General features: G+C 36.6%; 1 protein-coding gene across 3 annotated transcripts; it reads left to right on the top strand.

Annotated features, from left to right (window-relative positions):
• The first annotated feature begins 1,740 nt into the window (after positions 1-1,740).
• dhodh (dihydroorotate dehydrogenase) lies at positions 1,741-14,033 on the top strand. Of its 3 annotated transcripts, none has more exons than XR_014203440.1 (9): positions 1,741-1,810; positions 4,154-4,366; positions 5,049-5,248; positions 6,819-6,901; positions 7,145-7,332; positions 9,416-9,529; positions 9,672-9,825; positions 10,477-10,643; positions 13,434-14,033. XR_014203440.1 is itself a non-coding variant. In XM_082161013.1 (9 exons), the coding sequence occupies exons 1-9, from the start codon at positions 1,793-1,795 to the stop codon at positions 13,549-13,551; spliced, it is 1,245 nt and encodes a 414-aa protein (XP_082017139.1). In that variant the 5' UTR covers positions 1,741-1,792; the 3' UTR covers positions 13,552-14,033. The 3 variants fall into 3 exon arrangements, 2 of the variants coding, with proteins under 2 accessions (XP_082017139.1, XP_082017138.1); XM_082161013.1 differs by having other exon boundaries at positions 7,148-7,332; positions 10,484-10,643; XM_082161012.1 differs by having other exon boundaries at positions 10,484-10,643.
• The last annotated feature ends 1,133 nt before the right edge of the window (positions 14,034-15,166 follow it).

Raw genomic sequence — 15,166 nt, 5'->3', positions numbered from 1 at the left:
GAATAAATGTTGTGATAACAAATCATGAAAATATTTTTTGCCGTGCAATAGTAAATAACAAATATTTGAATATTTAAAAGTAAGCCTATATTACACAACTAACCAAATGCAACATTAACTGTGTTTTTAATAGTCACGATTGACAGTGTTGTGTGTTATACGAATAATTCCTCTCAATTAACTGTTAATATCACACATTTATTTATTTATTTATTTATTTATTTATTTATTTATTTATTTATTTATTTATTTATTTATTTATTATTACAGAAAATGTACAAATTTGAACAAATATATACAACTCACAGCAAATATGAAAACAAATATATATGAGGAGTGTATAAGGGGAAACAATTAATGTCAGGGGTGAACAATTATAAAAGTGACAGTGTCTTTTTTTGTCTTTAATATGCCATCCTGAGACCCAGAAAAAAAAAGTTTTTTGAATTTAGTTTTTTTTTCATGTCATCACATTGTTTAGAGCATAAGAAACAAATGGTAAAAAAAAAAAAAAACATTTTTGACAAATAATATTTTATTCATACGTTATGCTATATCCTCTGTAGTGGACACCAGGACTCAGTTGTTTAAAAAATAAAATGACATGAAATTATCTGAAAATTCTGGATTTTTTTTAACCAAAATTTGTATAAAGATGATTCTCAACTATTTTATGAAAGATATAACGTAATGAATTGATACACCATTTTACTTTATGCAATATGTGGGTAAAATGGCCATAAATTAATATTCCCATTCAATGCAATGTATCTATACACTGTATCTAATTTGCACATTAATGTGTTCTTGGAGCAACATTTAATGAAAAAAGAAGTGTGATAATTGGAGAAATTATTGCCAACAATTTAATTATAATATCTAATATTTCATAGGAATATTTATGTATAATTTATTCCCATATTCACTTGTTGTGTCTCCCAAAATGCCTGATAAACATGATGTAAGTCCTGATGTCCTCTATAGTGGACATTATGAAATCAATCCCCTGTTCTGTAACAGAAAGTCATTTTTTGATTTGAAACCCCATAATGTTTTCCTGAGATGTTGGTTTATGAAATACAATTTGAAAAGTATTCCGATTTAAATTATTATTACAATATATTATCATATTTCCAACATTTGATCACTAAATTAATGTAAGACATTTTTAAAGACCAAGGAGAAGTTGTTTTCATGGTGAAACCTCCACACATTTGGTGTCTCTGAAAAGCCCTGAACATGCTCTTTACAGGACACCCAGGTCGTGACATGTGACATGTATGATGTCAGAGATATTTTCTAAAATATAATGTCCACTACAGTGCACAAAAGTCTATTCCTGGGTCCCAGGAGGATATTGTTTAAATTTTTTTGGGAATAAAATGCCCACAGTTTGGCTTAGATTTCGCCCATTTCTTCACATGAATGTGAGATTTTCCAAGTAAAATAAATAGTTGTATGAGAAAAAATATATAGGCTAATTTTGGAATCAATGGTATCCTGTACAAAAGACAATATGACATCATACAGATCAATTTGTCGCTATTAATGTTCCAAACAGCCTAGAAATGAAGTTAGAGACATCAAACTAAAAAAAAAGTCTCGAATATACCCATTCAAAGAAAAGATGGATCACAATATCACACTTTTAGCTGTGTTACAACCATAGAGGTTACAACAAATACCTGATGTGATTTTGGTTCTCGGGGCTACTTTATTCTCGCGAGATTTCGTCCCGGAAGTGAGTGGCGGAGCTCTGCACGTTGTTTGGATTGACTGTCATGCAACACTCATGGCGGGACGACTGAAGGTGAATGTTAATATAGAGTTTGTTTTAGTGTTTCTGTAAGCGTTATTAACTCGAGCAGAGCATGCATTTACAGCTGTCATATCTGGCACTTTTTCATTGTTTTGTGTCTCAAACGTTTTTCAATCAGCTGATTTTCCCAGTTAAATTGTGTGATTATGAAATTTCATATTAATATTTGATTGCAATGACAGGTTTAATTGTAGTTAACGTTGTCTTTTGTTATTAAGCTGTTCTGATGATTGTAACTAACACAAGCGTACCAGGATAATGCCAAGGGTATGTTGGACGTATCATGGAAAATATAACAAAATATCGTTATGGTAACCATTAAGTACAATGGTATTATGCCACCACTAGGCTTTCTGGTGGTAAAATAATATTTGTTTTGTTTTTTAGTGGATACTTAGCCTGTAATGTATAATTTCAGTACTAAAGGTAAAGGTGCATGTGTCCACACATATGATTTTGAGCTTTAGTTCACGTTTATAGTGTCATTCCCTGTCAAATCAAACACATTTCAGAAACTCACTTTTTTTGTTTTTGGAAGAAAGACAAACAAATAGTAATGAAAGTCAAAATATTTAACATCATAGATGTATACTGACCAATCCACTATTTTGTACAGTGGGGTCAAAATGATCATGTTCACCTGAGATTTTTGGAGGAAAATCACAGTGGTGTAAAAAATGACTTTTTTTTTTATTTGTACACTGAGATTGGTTGGTCTATTAGTCAAATCTGTTTACTTTAGCAATCTGTGTTGCATTATATGCCAACGGGGACAGTTAAAAATGGTGAAAACGCACTTGTTTTTGCATAGAGCACACCTCTCTGAGTGCCACAAATCCACTGAGATGGTCAAGTTGAGTCACATTAACTTGCTGTCAAAAGTTTATTTATAAGAATCTATATTTTAATCTGTTTTCGGGATATTTGGAAGAAGGGATTTTGTCCTTAAAGCTTCTGAAGCTACCAAGAGTACAAATACGCATTATCGTAAATGTTACAACATTGAGATCCCAATATCTCTGGGATTGACCCATAAAGGGCCTTAACATTTTCAGAAGTTTCATAGGAACAAGAATCTAAAATTATGTTAAGATTCATCGCAAACTTTGGAGACTTAATAGAGGTATTGTTGTATGTATGCAATTGTTTTGATAAAAGGAAACGAGATACATTTCTGGTTTTAATATTATTTGTTCTTCAGACATTCTTCTTTAAACACAATAAATATCAGCTGTTTGAAAACATTTGGTTTTTCGATCATTGGAAATAGGTAAAATTCATCAATTTGAACATAGAGATCCCCATATCAATGGGACTGAATCATATAGGACCTTAAAAATATAGATTTAAAAAGAAAAGATTATTAAGAATTAGAATCTAGAAGAATATTGAGATAGCTTTTAGAGTTACAGGCATGCAAACTTTTGAAAAAGAATATTTATGGCACTCAGAAAAAAACAAGATGCATTTCTAGTTTCAAAAATATTTGTTGTTCAGAGATTCCTCAAAATTAAGATACCAGATGAAATGTTTGTTAAGGACCAGAATCTAAAAGGATATAGACCTTATTCACAGCAGTGCCATCTTTGATTTTTAATGGGAATGAAAGTGAGGCTGTGAGGGAAAGACATGCTTCTCTTCAATGGGCTGTACTGTTATTTAATGTGTTTTTGGATTGTTCTGCTCATGAAACACTGGAAAAATATCTTTCCAAGAAATTTCAGTTGACAAAAAACTCCCGACAATATAAGCTGTGGAAAATTGTAAGTAATTTAGGAGCTTTTTACAGCGGATGCCATTGGAAACAAGGCAAGACTATCCCTCTGAGCCTCACTTTCATACCTGTCATGGCGCTGCTCTGAATAAGGTCTATTAAGATATCTTTAATATTTCTTGAGTTACAGGCATGCAAACTTGGGGGGGAAAAAACACACAAAGTGCTTTTCCCCATTTTTGAACTCATCGTTGGCATATAATGCAACACAGATTGCTCAACAGATTTCACTAATAGACCTCTTTGTAAAAATAAAATAATGATGCTGCCATCTTTCTCAATTTTTTTTTACCTCACTGTAATTTGGCTCGAAATTTTCATTTTGACCCCCTTGAATATTTTGGCTTTCATCTTCATTCATGTATTTTGTTTATCAAAATCAAAAATTTGAGCCAGGCAGAGACCTCTGGTTGAGTTGACAGAATGACCCAAAAGTGTGCGATTGGGATCCTTTCTTTTAAAATGGGAGTGCACTGTGTTATGGAGGTTTCAGCAGATAATGGGTTTTAGAAAAAAGGATGGTCTCTTGTTGCTCAAGTATCCTCTCTTGCTCTTTGCAGAAACAAGCGAAAGATGCCTTAAAGATCATCGGATGTGGCAGTGGCGTGTTCCTGGGATACCTCACGGCCTCGGGAGACGAGCGCTTCTATGCCGATGCTCTCATGCCGGTGTTGCAGAGGTTTGTGGGAGCAGAGACGGCTCATGTTATGGCTGTCCGGTTGATTGGACTTGGACTTGTGCCTCTCAACAACTACAAGGATCCAGCGTCACTGGTCAGTGTGTGAAACACCGGTGATGGATAGACTGCATTGCTGTTGACTAGGCTGATTAATCATTTGAGGTACTTTGCATTGTAGGGATGCACAATTTATTGGCCACCATATCGGTATCAGCCGATAATATACATACATTTTGTAATGTTATCGTTATCGGCCTGATAAGAAAATTTGGCCGATATATTAAAGCCGATAAAAATAATGGCTTATTTCCTTCAGCTGAGACGCTTCAGATGCAGTGCACTGTTCAACATGATGGTTTTGAATAGCTTGAAATATGATTGGAATCACTTTGAAAAGGAAAATACAGTAAAGTCCGTCATATCGGCTACATAAAGTTATATTGAGAACATTATGATTGTGTGTTTGGGACGTGGCTTTTAATGGTGACACTTCTGTTTTTGTAATCAGGCTCTCCAAAATTATATAAAAATTTGTATTTAGATTTATCAGCCAATATATCGGTTATCGGCTTTCAAATAAAGAATTGTTGGAATTATGGGTATCGAACAAAATGTTCGTATCGGTGCATCCCTACTTTGGAGATTTGTAAAACTGCAAGATTCGCCTTAGCATTCAGATTAGCTTTCACTATATCGGTTTAATGGGTCAGGACAGTTTTATTAATATTTCAGGGAAAGACAAAGTAATTTAGTTTTTTCTCATTTATGTCCATCAGGAAGTGCATGTGATGGGTCGAAAGTTCCAGAACCCAGTTGGGATAGCAGCCGGCTTCGACAAGAACGCTGAGGCCGTGGATGGCCTCTATAAACTGGGCTTTGGTTTCGTGGAAGTGGGGACCGTCACCCCGAAGGCTCAGGACGGAAACCCAAAGCCCCGTGTGTTCAGGCTGGAGTCAGACCAGGCAGTCATTAACAGGTGTGGATGTGGTTTCTCTGAGGAGACAAACATACCGGGGTATCCATAATCAATAATAATCATAATTCAAAGTCCTCTTCGTCTTGTGCTGCACATATATTGTGTGATGAGTATAGTGCCTTATTTATAGAATTAATTACAGAACACAACTCTTAGCTCTTTTCTTTCTTAAAAGGAATTTAATGTTTTAAATTCTGTAATATCTCCATATTTCGTCTTTTTTTATTTTTATCCGTAAATCATTTATGTTGGTCACCCTTTATGTCTGTCTGTGGGTTTTGTAAATATCCAAACCACTGAAAAGTATTAAAGAGAGCTTTGGACTAAACCTCGTAACGCCATTGGGTCCTAAAACTGTCAGTCAAACCTCATAACTCCGCCCACCTCTATCCTGAATGAAGTGCCGCGCGCAGTTTGAAGAGTCTCTGCTTGTTTGCAATGCAATAATAAGTAAAGAACTGGTTGTTTGAATAAGTACAGCATTTCTTTACTCAAGAAACTATAAAATATATATATACATACACACATATGTAGTGTTTCTTAACATAAATATTAGCCTTATATACATATGTAGATGAAAACGTAATGCGATGCACAGATGCACGTACGTCTGACATTATGTTAAATGTCAAATGTTAATAATATAACGACACATGCAAGTGAATGACTATATATATATATAAAGCCACAACATCAACTTTGACAGTGCAGTGCTTAATTATTTATTATTAATTATTATTTTCCTGAAAAGTAGCGTTTTTGGAGACAGTGAGGATATAGAAAATGTATTGAAATGATTTTAATCTTTTCACAAGCGTATTCTATAATCTATTCTGGAACTTCAGTGCATGATCTGTGAGGTGTGCTTTTTCATTCATACTTAAGAATGAATGAAGTTTATTGCAGAATTTAATAAGTATATAGTTTTTAAAATGTAATTTTTTATAAATATGCTTGAACTGAATCCTAATTTCTGACTTGACGAGGTTTTCTAATTTCTATTTTTTGCTGATGTCAACATCAAACAATATAAATGTCATTAACATCAGCAATACTGTCAGCCAGTGTTGTGTACATGTTCTTCACAGGCATTCAAACCAGGGTGGAGTCGCTCCAGATGGAGTAAGCGAGTGCTGTTTGTCCATGTTGTAGGTTTTGAATGCCAAATGCTGCTCGCCATTTGAAAGTTTAAGTCTGGACTTTCTCTTTTAAAATGCGTAGGATCTGAACAAACCCCTAACATGCATATTAAACAGCACGCGTTCCATGATTGTTTATGCTACGGACATCAATTACGGCTTCAATTGTGTTATTTTTTTTATAAGCAATTGCAAATAGGCCAATACACTTAAACCTGGCTCACTTGATATTGATATTGATATTGAAATTGGTAACACTGTAGTAGTACCATGGTACTGATGGAAATGTATCCTTATGATTATCAAACTCAAATATTATGGTGCTTCGAGGAATACCATCCTGACAGTTTCTCCAAAATATGGTACTTAATAAGTAAATGTCAAATATTATAATTGTATAATTACTGTATTGTGTTTTGTATGTATTTCAGATATGGATTCAATAGTTGTGGCCTTTCTGCGGTGCAAGAAAGGTTGAAAGCCAGAACGCATGTGCAGTCAGAACTAACAAAAGGTAAATAACAGACACACAACCACTTAATTTCACTCTTATTTATTGTGAAGGCAGCAGGGGAATGTGGGTATGAGTTTCCATTTTTAATCTTAACTCGGTGAAAATATCTTTACATAATATAATTTCCCTTAATGCCTTGGAAAAAAAGACATTCACTGCTTTTTCCTACTTATTTGAATACATCTGAGTGGCTTTGCCAGGAAAGTCATGCTTCTCTGTAACCATATGAATGTCTAATCTCAGCAGGCAAACCTCTTGGCGTGAATCTGGGGAAGAACAAGCTTTCTGCAGATGCGGTGTCAGATTATGTGGAGGGTGTGCGGACACTGGGTCCTCTCGCTGACTACCTGGTAGTGAATGTGAGCAGTCCCAACACTCCCGGCCTGAGAGACCTACAGGGCAAGGAAGAACTGCGCCACCTCCTGGACAAGGTAATACTTCATTCCAGGTCTCAAAACTGCAGTAAAGGGTTAATTCACCCAAAAATGAAACTTCTGTCAGTAATCACTCTCCCTCATGTTGTTCCAACCCCGTAAGACTTTCGTTCATCTTAGGAACACAAATTAAGATATTTTTGATTAAATCTGAGAGCTGGCTCACTCCTCCATAGGCTTCTCTGTAATTGAAACTTGCCGGCCCAGAAAGTTAGTAAAGACAATGTTTAAAATAGTCCAAGTGACTACAGTGGCTCAACCTTAAGTTCATCAAGCGACGAGAATACTTTTTGTGCGCAAAATCAAACAAAAATAACGACTTTATTCAACTCTTCATTTTCTTCTGTGTTTCTCTGAGTGAGTTCACGTAGTGTAACAGCGCAGCGCTTCTGGGTTGTACGGCAGAATGCAGGATCACTATTGGCCAGCATCACACGCATCACACACATGACCAGCGTCGGCCAATAGTGAGCCTATGTTCTGACGTACAACCCAGAAACGCTGCGCTGTTACACTATGTGAACTCACTCAGAGAAACACAGAGGAACATTAATAGTTGAATAAACTCGCTATTTGCGCACAAAACTTATTCTCGTCGCTTGATGAACTTAAGGTTGAGCCACTGTAGTCACTTGGACTATTTTAAACATTGTCTTTACTAACTTTCTGGGCCGGCAAGTTTCAATAACAGAGAAGCCTATGGAGGAGTGAGACAGCTCTCAGATTTAATCAAAAATATCTTAATTTGTGTTTCGAAGATGAACGAAAGTCTTACGGGGTTGAACAACATGAGGGAGAGTAATTACTGACAGAATTGTCATTGTTTGGGTGAACTAACCCTTTAAATGTTTCCAGACATGCCCAGTAGCCGCTCTCAACAACATCCAACACGGTCTAGAAGAATCTCTTCCTGTTGAAACATTATCTTGTGTTTATATGTCAGATTTAATCTGCTATAGTAAAAATTTTGACTGCTTGAAACTAATTTTATTTTGTTTGAATACATGGTTGGTTTTGAATGGCCATCAATGAAGAAAAATGCACCTGGCCAATAATGGTGTACTTACGTCGAAAGCTAACTGGTAGGAATGCACAATATATCGGCCACCATATCGGCATCGGCCGATGTTAATTTGTAATGTTATCATTATCGGCCAGATAAGAAAATTTGGCCGATATATTACAGCCGATAAATAATTTATGATTTTGTACAACTGAGACACTTCAGATGATGAATTGCTTAAAATATGATCGGAATCACTTCCAAAAAGGAAAATACAGTCATATAGGCTGCATAAAATTATAATGAGAACATTATAATTGTGTGCTTGGGACACAATTGTTGTTTATTATTATTATTATTATTATTATTACACAATTATTTAATGGTGAGACTTTTGTTTTTGTAATCTGGCCTCTCAGAAATTATATAAAAATTTGGATTTAGATTTATCGGCCAGTATATCGGTTGTCGGCTTTTGAATATACAGATTTATCGTTATCGGACAAAATACCGATATTATTTCGGTATATTTAAAAGAGCCAGATTTTTAGCAACTTCCAGTTTTATTGCAGATATTTTGAGCCAGTTTCCCAGAAGTAATGATTTTGTTCTCTTGAACACAGGAGATGGAAACGCTGCTTTTTTTTACGCGTGTGTTTTAAGCGATATTCCAATTTTGCGCACAAATATAGTTGAATAAATAAATATAGCTGCCGTCTCAAAGTACATGGAACATTAAATAATTTGCAATAAATAGTTTGATATATTGTCAAATTATATAATAAGCAATTTGAATATTGCTGATAAATCTGTTTAATATACGTATCAGTCCTACCATCATGATATCACTGCACTACAATTAGTAAGATTTGTTTTGAATCTTGTTTTTGTATAAAAGTGTGTGAAATCTTTTATTTTCTGGTGAAAATAAACTTCAAACAAGTGAAATCTGTATTTTCAGATACAGGTTGTATCTTGCATTAAAACGAATGAACTTATTTCGTCCTTTGTGCAAATCAGTTTTTAAAAAGAAAATCTTTATTTCATCATTTGATCGTGGTGTTGGTGGTTATTCAGGTGCTTAAAGAGCGTGATTCTTTGCGGACGGAGAAGCGACTGCCTGTGGTCGTGAAAATCGCCCCAGATCTTTCTACACAGGACAAGCAAGACATTGCTGAGGTCATCATGGAGGTCAGTCTTACACATAATTCACAGGTCAAAAAAATATGTGGGAAAATATAATGGCTGATTCATTTACAAGATGGGCAAGTTGCATAATTACAGGATTTTTGTTGTTGTTGTTGTTGTTGTTGTTGTTTTGTGTGGTTTTTAGGTTGGCATTGATGGTTTAATGGTTTCCAACACCACTATTTCCAGACCAGACACTCTTAAAGACCCTAAAAAACATGAAATAGGAGGACTCAGTGGTCAGCCTCTGAAGGAGCTGTCGACTCAAACAGTGCGAGAGATGTACACACTGACTCAAGGTACCCTTAAAGCCTTATTTTCATCTTTACACATTTCTTTTGTATTTAGACTGATAGATTGAAATGAGGGTGTCGGTAATCGTGATTAAGACTGTCTCTAACGATCATTTTTGGTAATCGATTAATCGGTCGATTATTTTGACGATTAATCAAGTAATCAGATTTCTTTTTTTATGTGTTAGTAAAAATAGACATGGGCAAAATCTTTTAATCAAGCATTTGAATTTGTCTTAATCGTGCTATTGAAATGCAATGAAAAAACATTCTCGTGTTAATTAGGGGTGTTGCAATATAACAGTATTGCCGATAATCATGATATTTCAAAATGAATACTACACATATGAAAATATGGCACATAAAGAACACAATAAATAAGGCGATGTGAGATTTTAGTTTAGCGCTCCATAATGCCTAGGTTTCATTCATACTCTTATCAGTTTTTTCTTTTTTAGTCTCAGGTAGCAAATAAGTGGAATTGTTTCTTTTGTATGTAATAGTGTGAATGATTAGCCAAAGAAAAAAAAAAACACAAATCATTGACTGATAGCATTATTTTTTTCAAGACTTCTATAGATGTAGTGAATATCGTGTCAGCCCTAATTGAAATGTATATGTGAATTTGATTAATAAGGAAATCATCTTTTGTGTGAGTTTGTAGGGAAGTTGCCCATTGTTGGCGTGGGTGGCGTGGCCAGTGGACGGGACGCTCTCGATAAGATCCTCGCGGGAGCTTCTCTCGTGCAGCTCTACACGGCTCTCGTGTACCAGGGTCCGCCCGTAGTCAACAGAATCAAGAGAGAGCTGGACGATCTGTTGAAGTGAGCATACCAATGCTTTTAACGTTTCTCCAGATATTAGGGGTGTAACGGTACAAGTGTTCGCCTCAAACCGTCACGGTTCGGTGCGTACAGTCAGACGACAAACACTAGCCGCGTTTCCATTACAGATTGGCGCAAAACTTTTGCGATATTTTCTTAAAGGAACACTCCACCGTTTTTTGAAATAGGGCTTATTCACTTTCTTTCCTACATTTAGATAGGTGGGCAAATGCATTTTTGTCTCAGTGCATGCATTGTTTTAGTTTGACAGGGTCGGCGCTAGCTTAGCTTAGCACAATGAATGGAATCCTTTGTTGCCAGCTAGCATGTCCTGAGTAAAAGTGATATAAAAAATTTAAAAAACCCACCTAATTACTGCTTGTGGCCTGCGTATTCACAACAAGTACAAATAGTGATGCAGATTAACACTAGGCGATTTCCTAGGCAGATATTGACTTATATATTAAGGACTATATTAGGGGGAAGCACAGGCGAAGCACTGCTACTTGGGCGTGATATCTCTGTGCCCAAGTAGCAGTGCTTCGCCTGTGCTTCCTCCTAATATAGTCCCAAGTCAATATCTGCATAGGAAATCGTCTAGTGTTAATCTGCATCGCTATTTGTACTTGTTGTGAATACGCAGGCCACAAGAAGTAATTAGGTGGGTTTTTAAATTTTTTTATATCACTTTTACTCAGGACATGCTAGCTGGCAACAAAGGATTCCATTCATTATGCTAAGCTAAGCTAGCGCCGACCCTGTCAAACTAAAACAATGCATGCACTGAGACAAAAATGCATTTGCCCACCTATCTAAATGTAGGAAAGAAGTTGAATAAGCCCTATTTCAAAAAACGGTGGAGTGTTCCTTTAATGTCGATAAAAAACGATAGCGAAATGACAGCGTTGCCAATAACTGATGTTATGTGACTAAAACGTCTTCTTTTTTTTTTTTTCTTGCGATAAATCATTCCAAAAATCATGGCAACGAATGTTAGTAGGTTTACGTGTATCTCAGCCGCCGCACTAGCCATCAATGGAGACGTAGATGTATTTTCCAAGCATTAATGGCAAGGAAAGACCCGTGAGCGGCTCATATGAGGTGTTTCTGGGTGTTTCTCCCTCATTTCTGCTTCAAGATCTTGATTGTGGCATTTCTTTATTGTTTAGAATCCAGTATTCCCGTAATACTTTTGTCTTTTATGAGTTTAATAAAGAACCGTCTCGTCTTCTGTCCAAACACACCGCGCCCTCTTTAAAGAATGATTGACTTGAACGTACATCATGTGACCTGTAAATATTTCCTATTTCGAACTGCCTGAAAAAACACCTCATGAGAGCGTAAAAACTTTTTTGCAATATATGGGAGTTTCACAAATTTCAATTTGTGTTAAATGACGGAGTATTTTAAGTGGTTTTCGCTGTTATAATGAGACAAAACATTTGGCATTGGGCCGATTTGTGTCGTGTAAATCTCACAACAGTCAAGTGATGAAATATGAATCCTCAGGTGTCGCGTCACTCTCTGTCTCCTCGTGGAAAGATGAAGTAGACTCTTCTCCTTCTCGCTCATCTTTACGTGATTACTTGAAAAAGCGTAATATTGAACTCAGTGCATCCGCCATTGTCACCGCATGTTAATGAACTCTCACGCGCCAGGAAACTAATCTCTGCACAAGTGTTACTTTGCTTTAATTAGTACTTTTATAACACGAGATGCTTTTCAGTTTTATAGCTGATTGTGATCAAATACCAAATACTCTTTTGCAAGAGTGCATTACTGCTCAGTGCTTAATACACCAACACCGTGTCCTAACCAGAGGCGATGCGATAAGATTCCAGCGACAAATAATTTGTCTGTCCACACTAGACGCGACGCGACTGAGAGATGTGTCAAAATCAATCAAACCCACAGCCAATCAGAACAGCGTGTGGGTGGAGTCAGCCAATCAGAACAGCATGTGGGCAGAGTCAGCCAATCAGAACAGCCTGGGGGCAGAGTCAGCAAATCAGAACAGCCTGGGGGCAGAGTCAGCCAATCAGAACAGCATGTGGGCGGAGTCTCGCGGCACCAGAGAGTAATCTTGACGGCACTCGCAAGAAAATGGATAAGTAGCTACACAATCAAATTCACAAATATTACACCATTTAAACATTATTAAAAATACATAGGCTGAGTTACTAAAACAATCTTTGTCAAAGAATGCACTTGCTTGTTCACAGTTTGAACGTTCTTGTTTCCATTTGTTTAATTTCCAGATCTGAGGTGAATTATCCATTGTTGCTTTTACAGCTACAAAGCTGGAGCACTAAATGATATTCAGAGTCACATTACACGCTTTTAACATTAAATAAAGCACATAAACAGTACCTGATAATGAGATTATCATCGCCACACTTTGTGTTTGTTGTTCCAGCGCGACGTCGCAGAAAAATAGAAACCGTTTCTAAAATATAATCGTCGCGTGTCGCCGTCGCGGCCGGTTAGGACACACACTCTCATTAACATGGAGAAGAGGCATTTTATCGCGCGTCGCGTGTAGTTAGGACACGGTGTAAAAGGAAGGCTGAACTGGACCAACTGGGGGACTAAATCCCACTATGTGGAACAAACTGTAATTTGCACGACTGTCTGTTCAAAATATATAAGAAACCTAGCATTGGGGATCTGTTGCTTTTTCCTATTGTACCGAACTCGTATCGAACCGTAACTTCTGTGTACCGTTACACTCCTACTAAATTTTAACAAACATAATGGTATTAAACACATTTGTTTGTGTTTTTTTTATAGGGCACAAGGTTTCACGTGTGTAGCAGAGGCCGTGGGTGCTGATCATAGAGACTCAGAGAAAACCCAAACCGAAGGATCACTCTCCAAACATGAGAGTCTGGACTCTCGTCATGCGTAACGTTCTGCATTCACCACTGGGCATTAATGGCCTTATGTCAGAATCTCTTGTACATTACATTCATTTACAAAACTGGAACCACTCTGGATTGTGTTTTAGAAATGACGTGCCTTGTTGGTGTTACAAATGTAAAAATGTTGACATTATGCCATTGAGTTAAAGGAGTATATGAATTTGAATAAGTGCTTAAGATTTGTGACAGTGAAGGTAATGTTAACCGCTCAAACACTGTGGTAATGCATTCGATTTCATTACATTTCTGAACATTGTTGATCATGTACAGTATTTCCAGAGGATGAGGTTTATGCTGTTTGTTAAATCTCACTCTTATTTCTAGACATTGAATCCAATGTCTGAACACACAAACTTCCAAAACTCACTCAGTTTCTGTGACTTAACATTATTATTATTTTTTATCTGAAACTTTTTTCATAACATTTCTATATTTAACTGTAAATTAAAAAAGCCATTCAGACTTTAAAGGTGCAGTAATGTATTCCTTGTGATGGAGATTCAAGTCATATCACTATTCTTAAAACAAACAAAAAAATCATAATCGACTGCGTATGTGGAATTTCAACAATGGCAATGGAAATTCTGCTTTTAATTCCAACTAAAGCAAATGTTATATTTTTGATAAGTTTGTGTTTGTCTGTCAGGCAGACCAAGCTGGAACCTCTGCTCTTCATAGCCAATTGAAAAAGCAATACAATTTGCTTTAAGCAAAGTTAAACCAGTGACTTCTGTGGCTGTGGCCACACCAAATGACATTGCAATAAAAAAATGGCTGTTTTTAATGGCATTCATACTACTCTTAAAGGAACACTCCACCGTTTTTTAATATTAAACTATGTTATTCGATGAGTTGATACATACCTCTCTCGTCTCAGTGTGAGCACTCAATCGCTCTGGCGCGCGGCGACACTTTGATAGCACTTAGCTTAGCACAGTTCATTCATTAGGGACCAAACAGAGATGAAGTTAGAAGCGACCAAAACACCTCCACGTTTTCCCTATTTAAATACAGTTACACGAGTAGTTACACGACCAAGTATGGTGACACAAAATAAAACGTGGCGCTTTTCTAAGCGGGTAAAAAGGATAACTATAATGTATGGCGGAATAACACTTGGGACTTGGGAGCACTTTGACTCGGCGCAGTAAAAAGTCACGTTGGGGTTGGTTCTAAAGACAGAAAGTGAGAGGGAGAGGATTTTTCAGGAGTGATGATATTACTGCGCCGAGTCGAAGTGCTTCCAAGTGCTATTCCGCCATACATTATAGTTATCCTTTTAGGTTAAGTGCTAAGCTAAGTGCTAAGCTAAGTGCTATCAAAGTGTCGCCGCGCGTCAGAGCGATTGAGTGCACGCACTGAGATGAGAGAGGTATGTATCATGGAAAGAGAAATGTAAATATTATTTGTTTTTGATTGTCAAGTTGATTCTTGTGAATACAAAATCTTGGTGAGTTTTCAAAGCATAATACATGAAAGTTAGCCTGGAAATCCAGACCTAAATCTAAAAGATTAATGGTCTGGTGTCGGTCAATGAATATCGGCCGGCTCGAGGGGCGGCACCAAGCATGCATTTGAAAATCTCACAGCACGCAATTGGAT

The sequence above is a fragment of the Leuciscus leuciscus genome, assembly GCF_965113295.1.
Source record: "Leuciscus leuciscus genome assembly, chromosome: 2".
Taxonomy (NCBI): Eukaryota; Metazoa; Chordata; class Actinopteri; order Cypriniformes; family Leuciscidae; genus Leuciscus; species Leuciscus leuciscus.
This window is presented reverse-complemented; position numbering and strand designations above follow the sequence as displayed.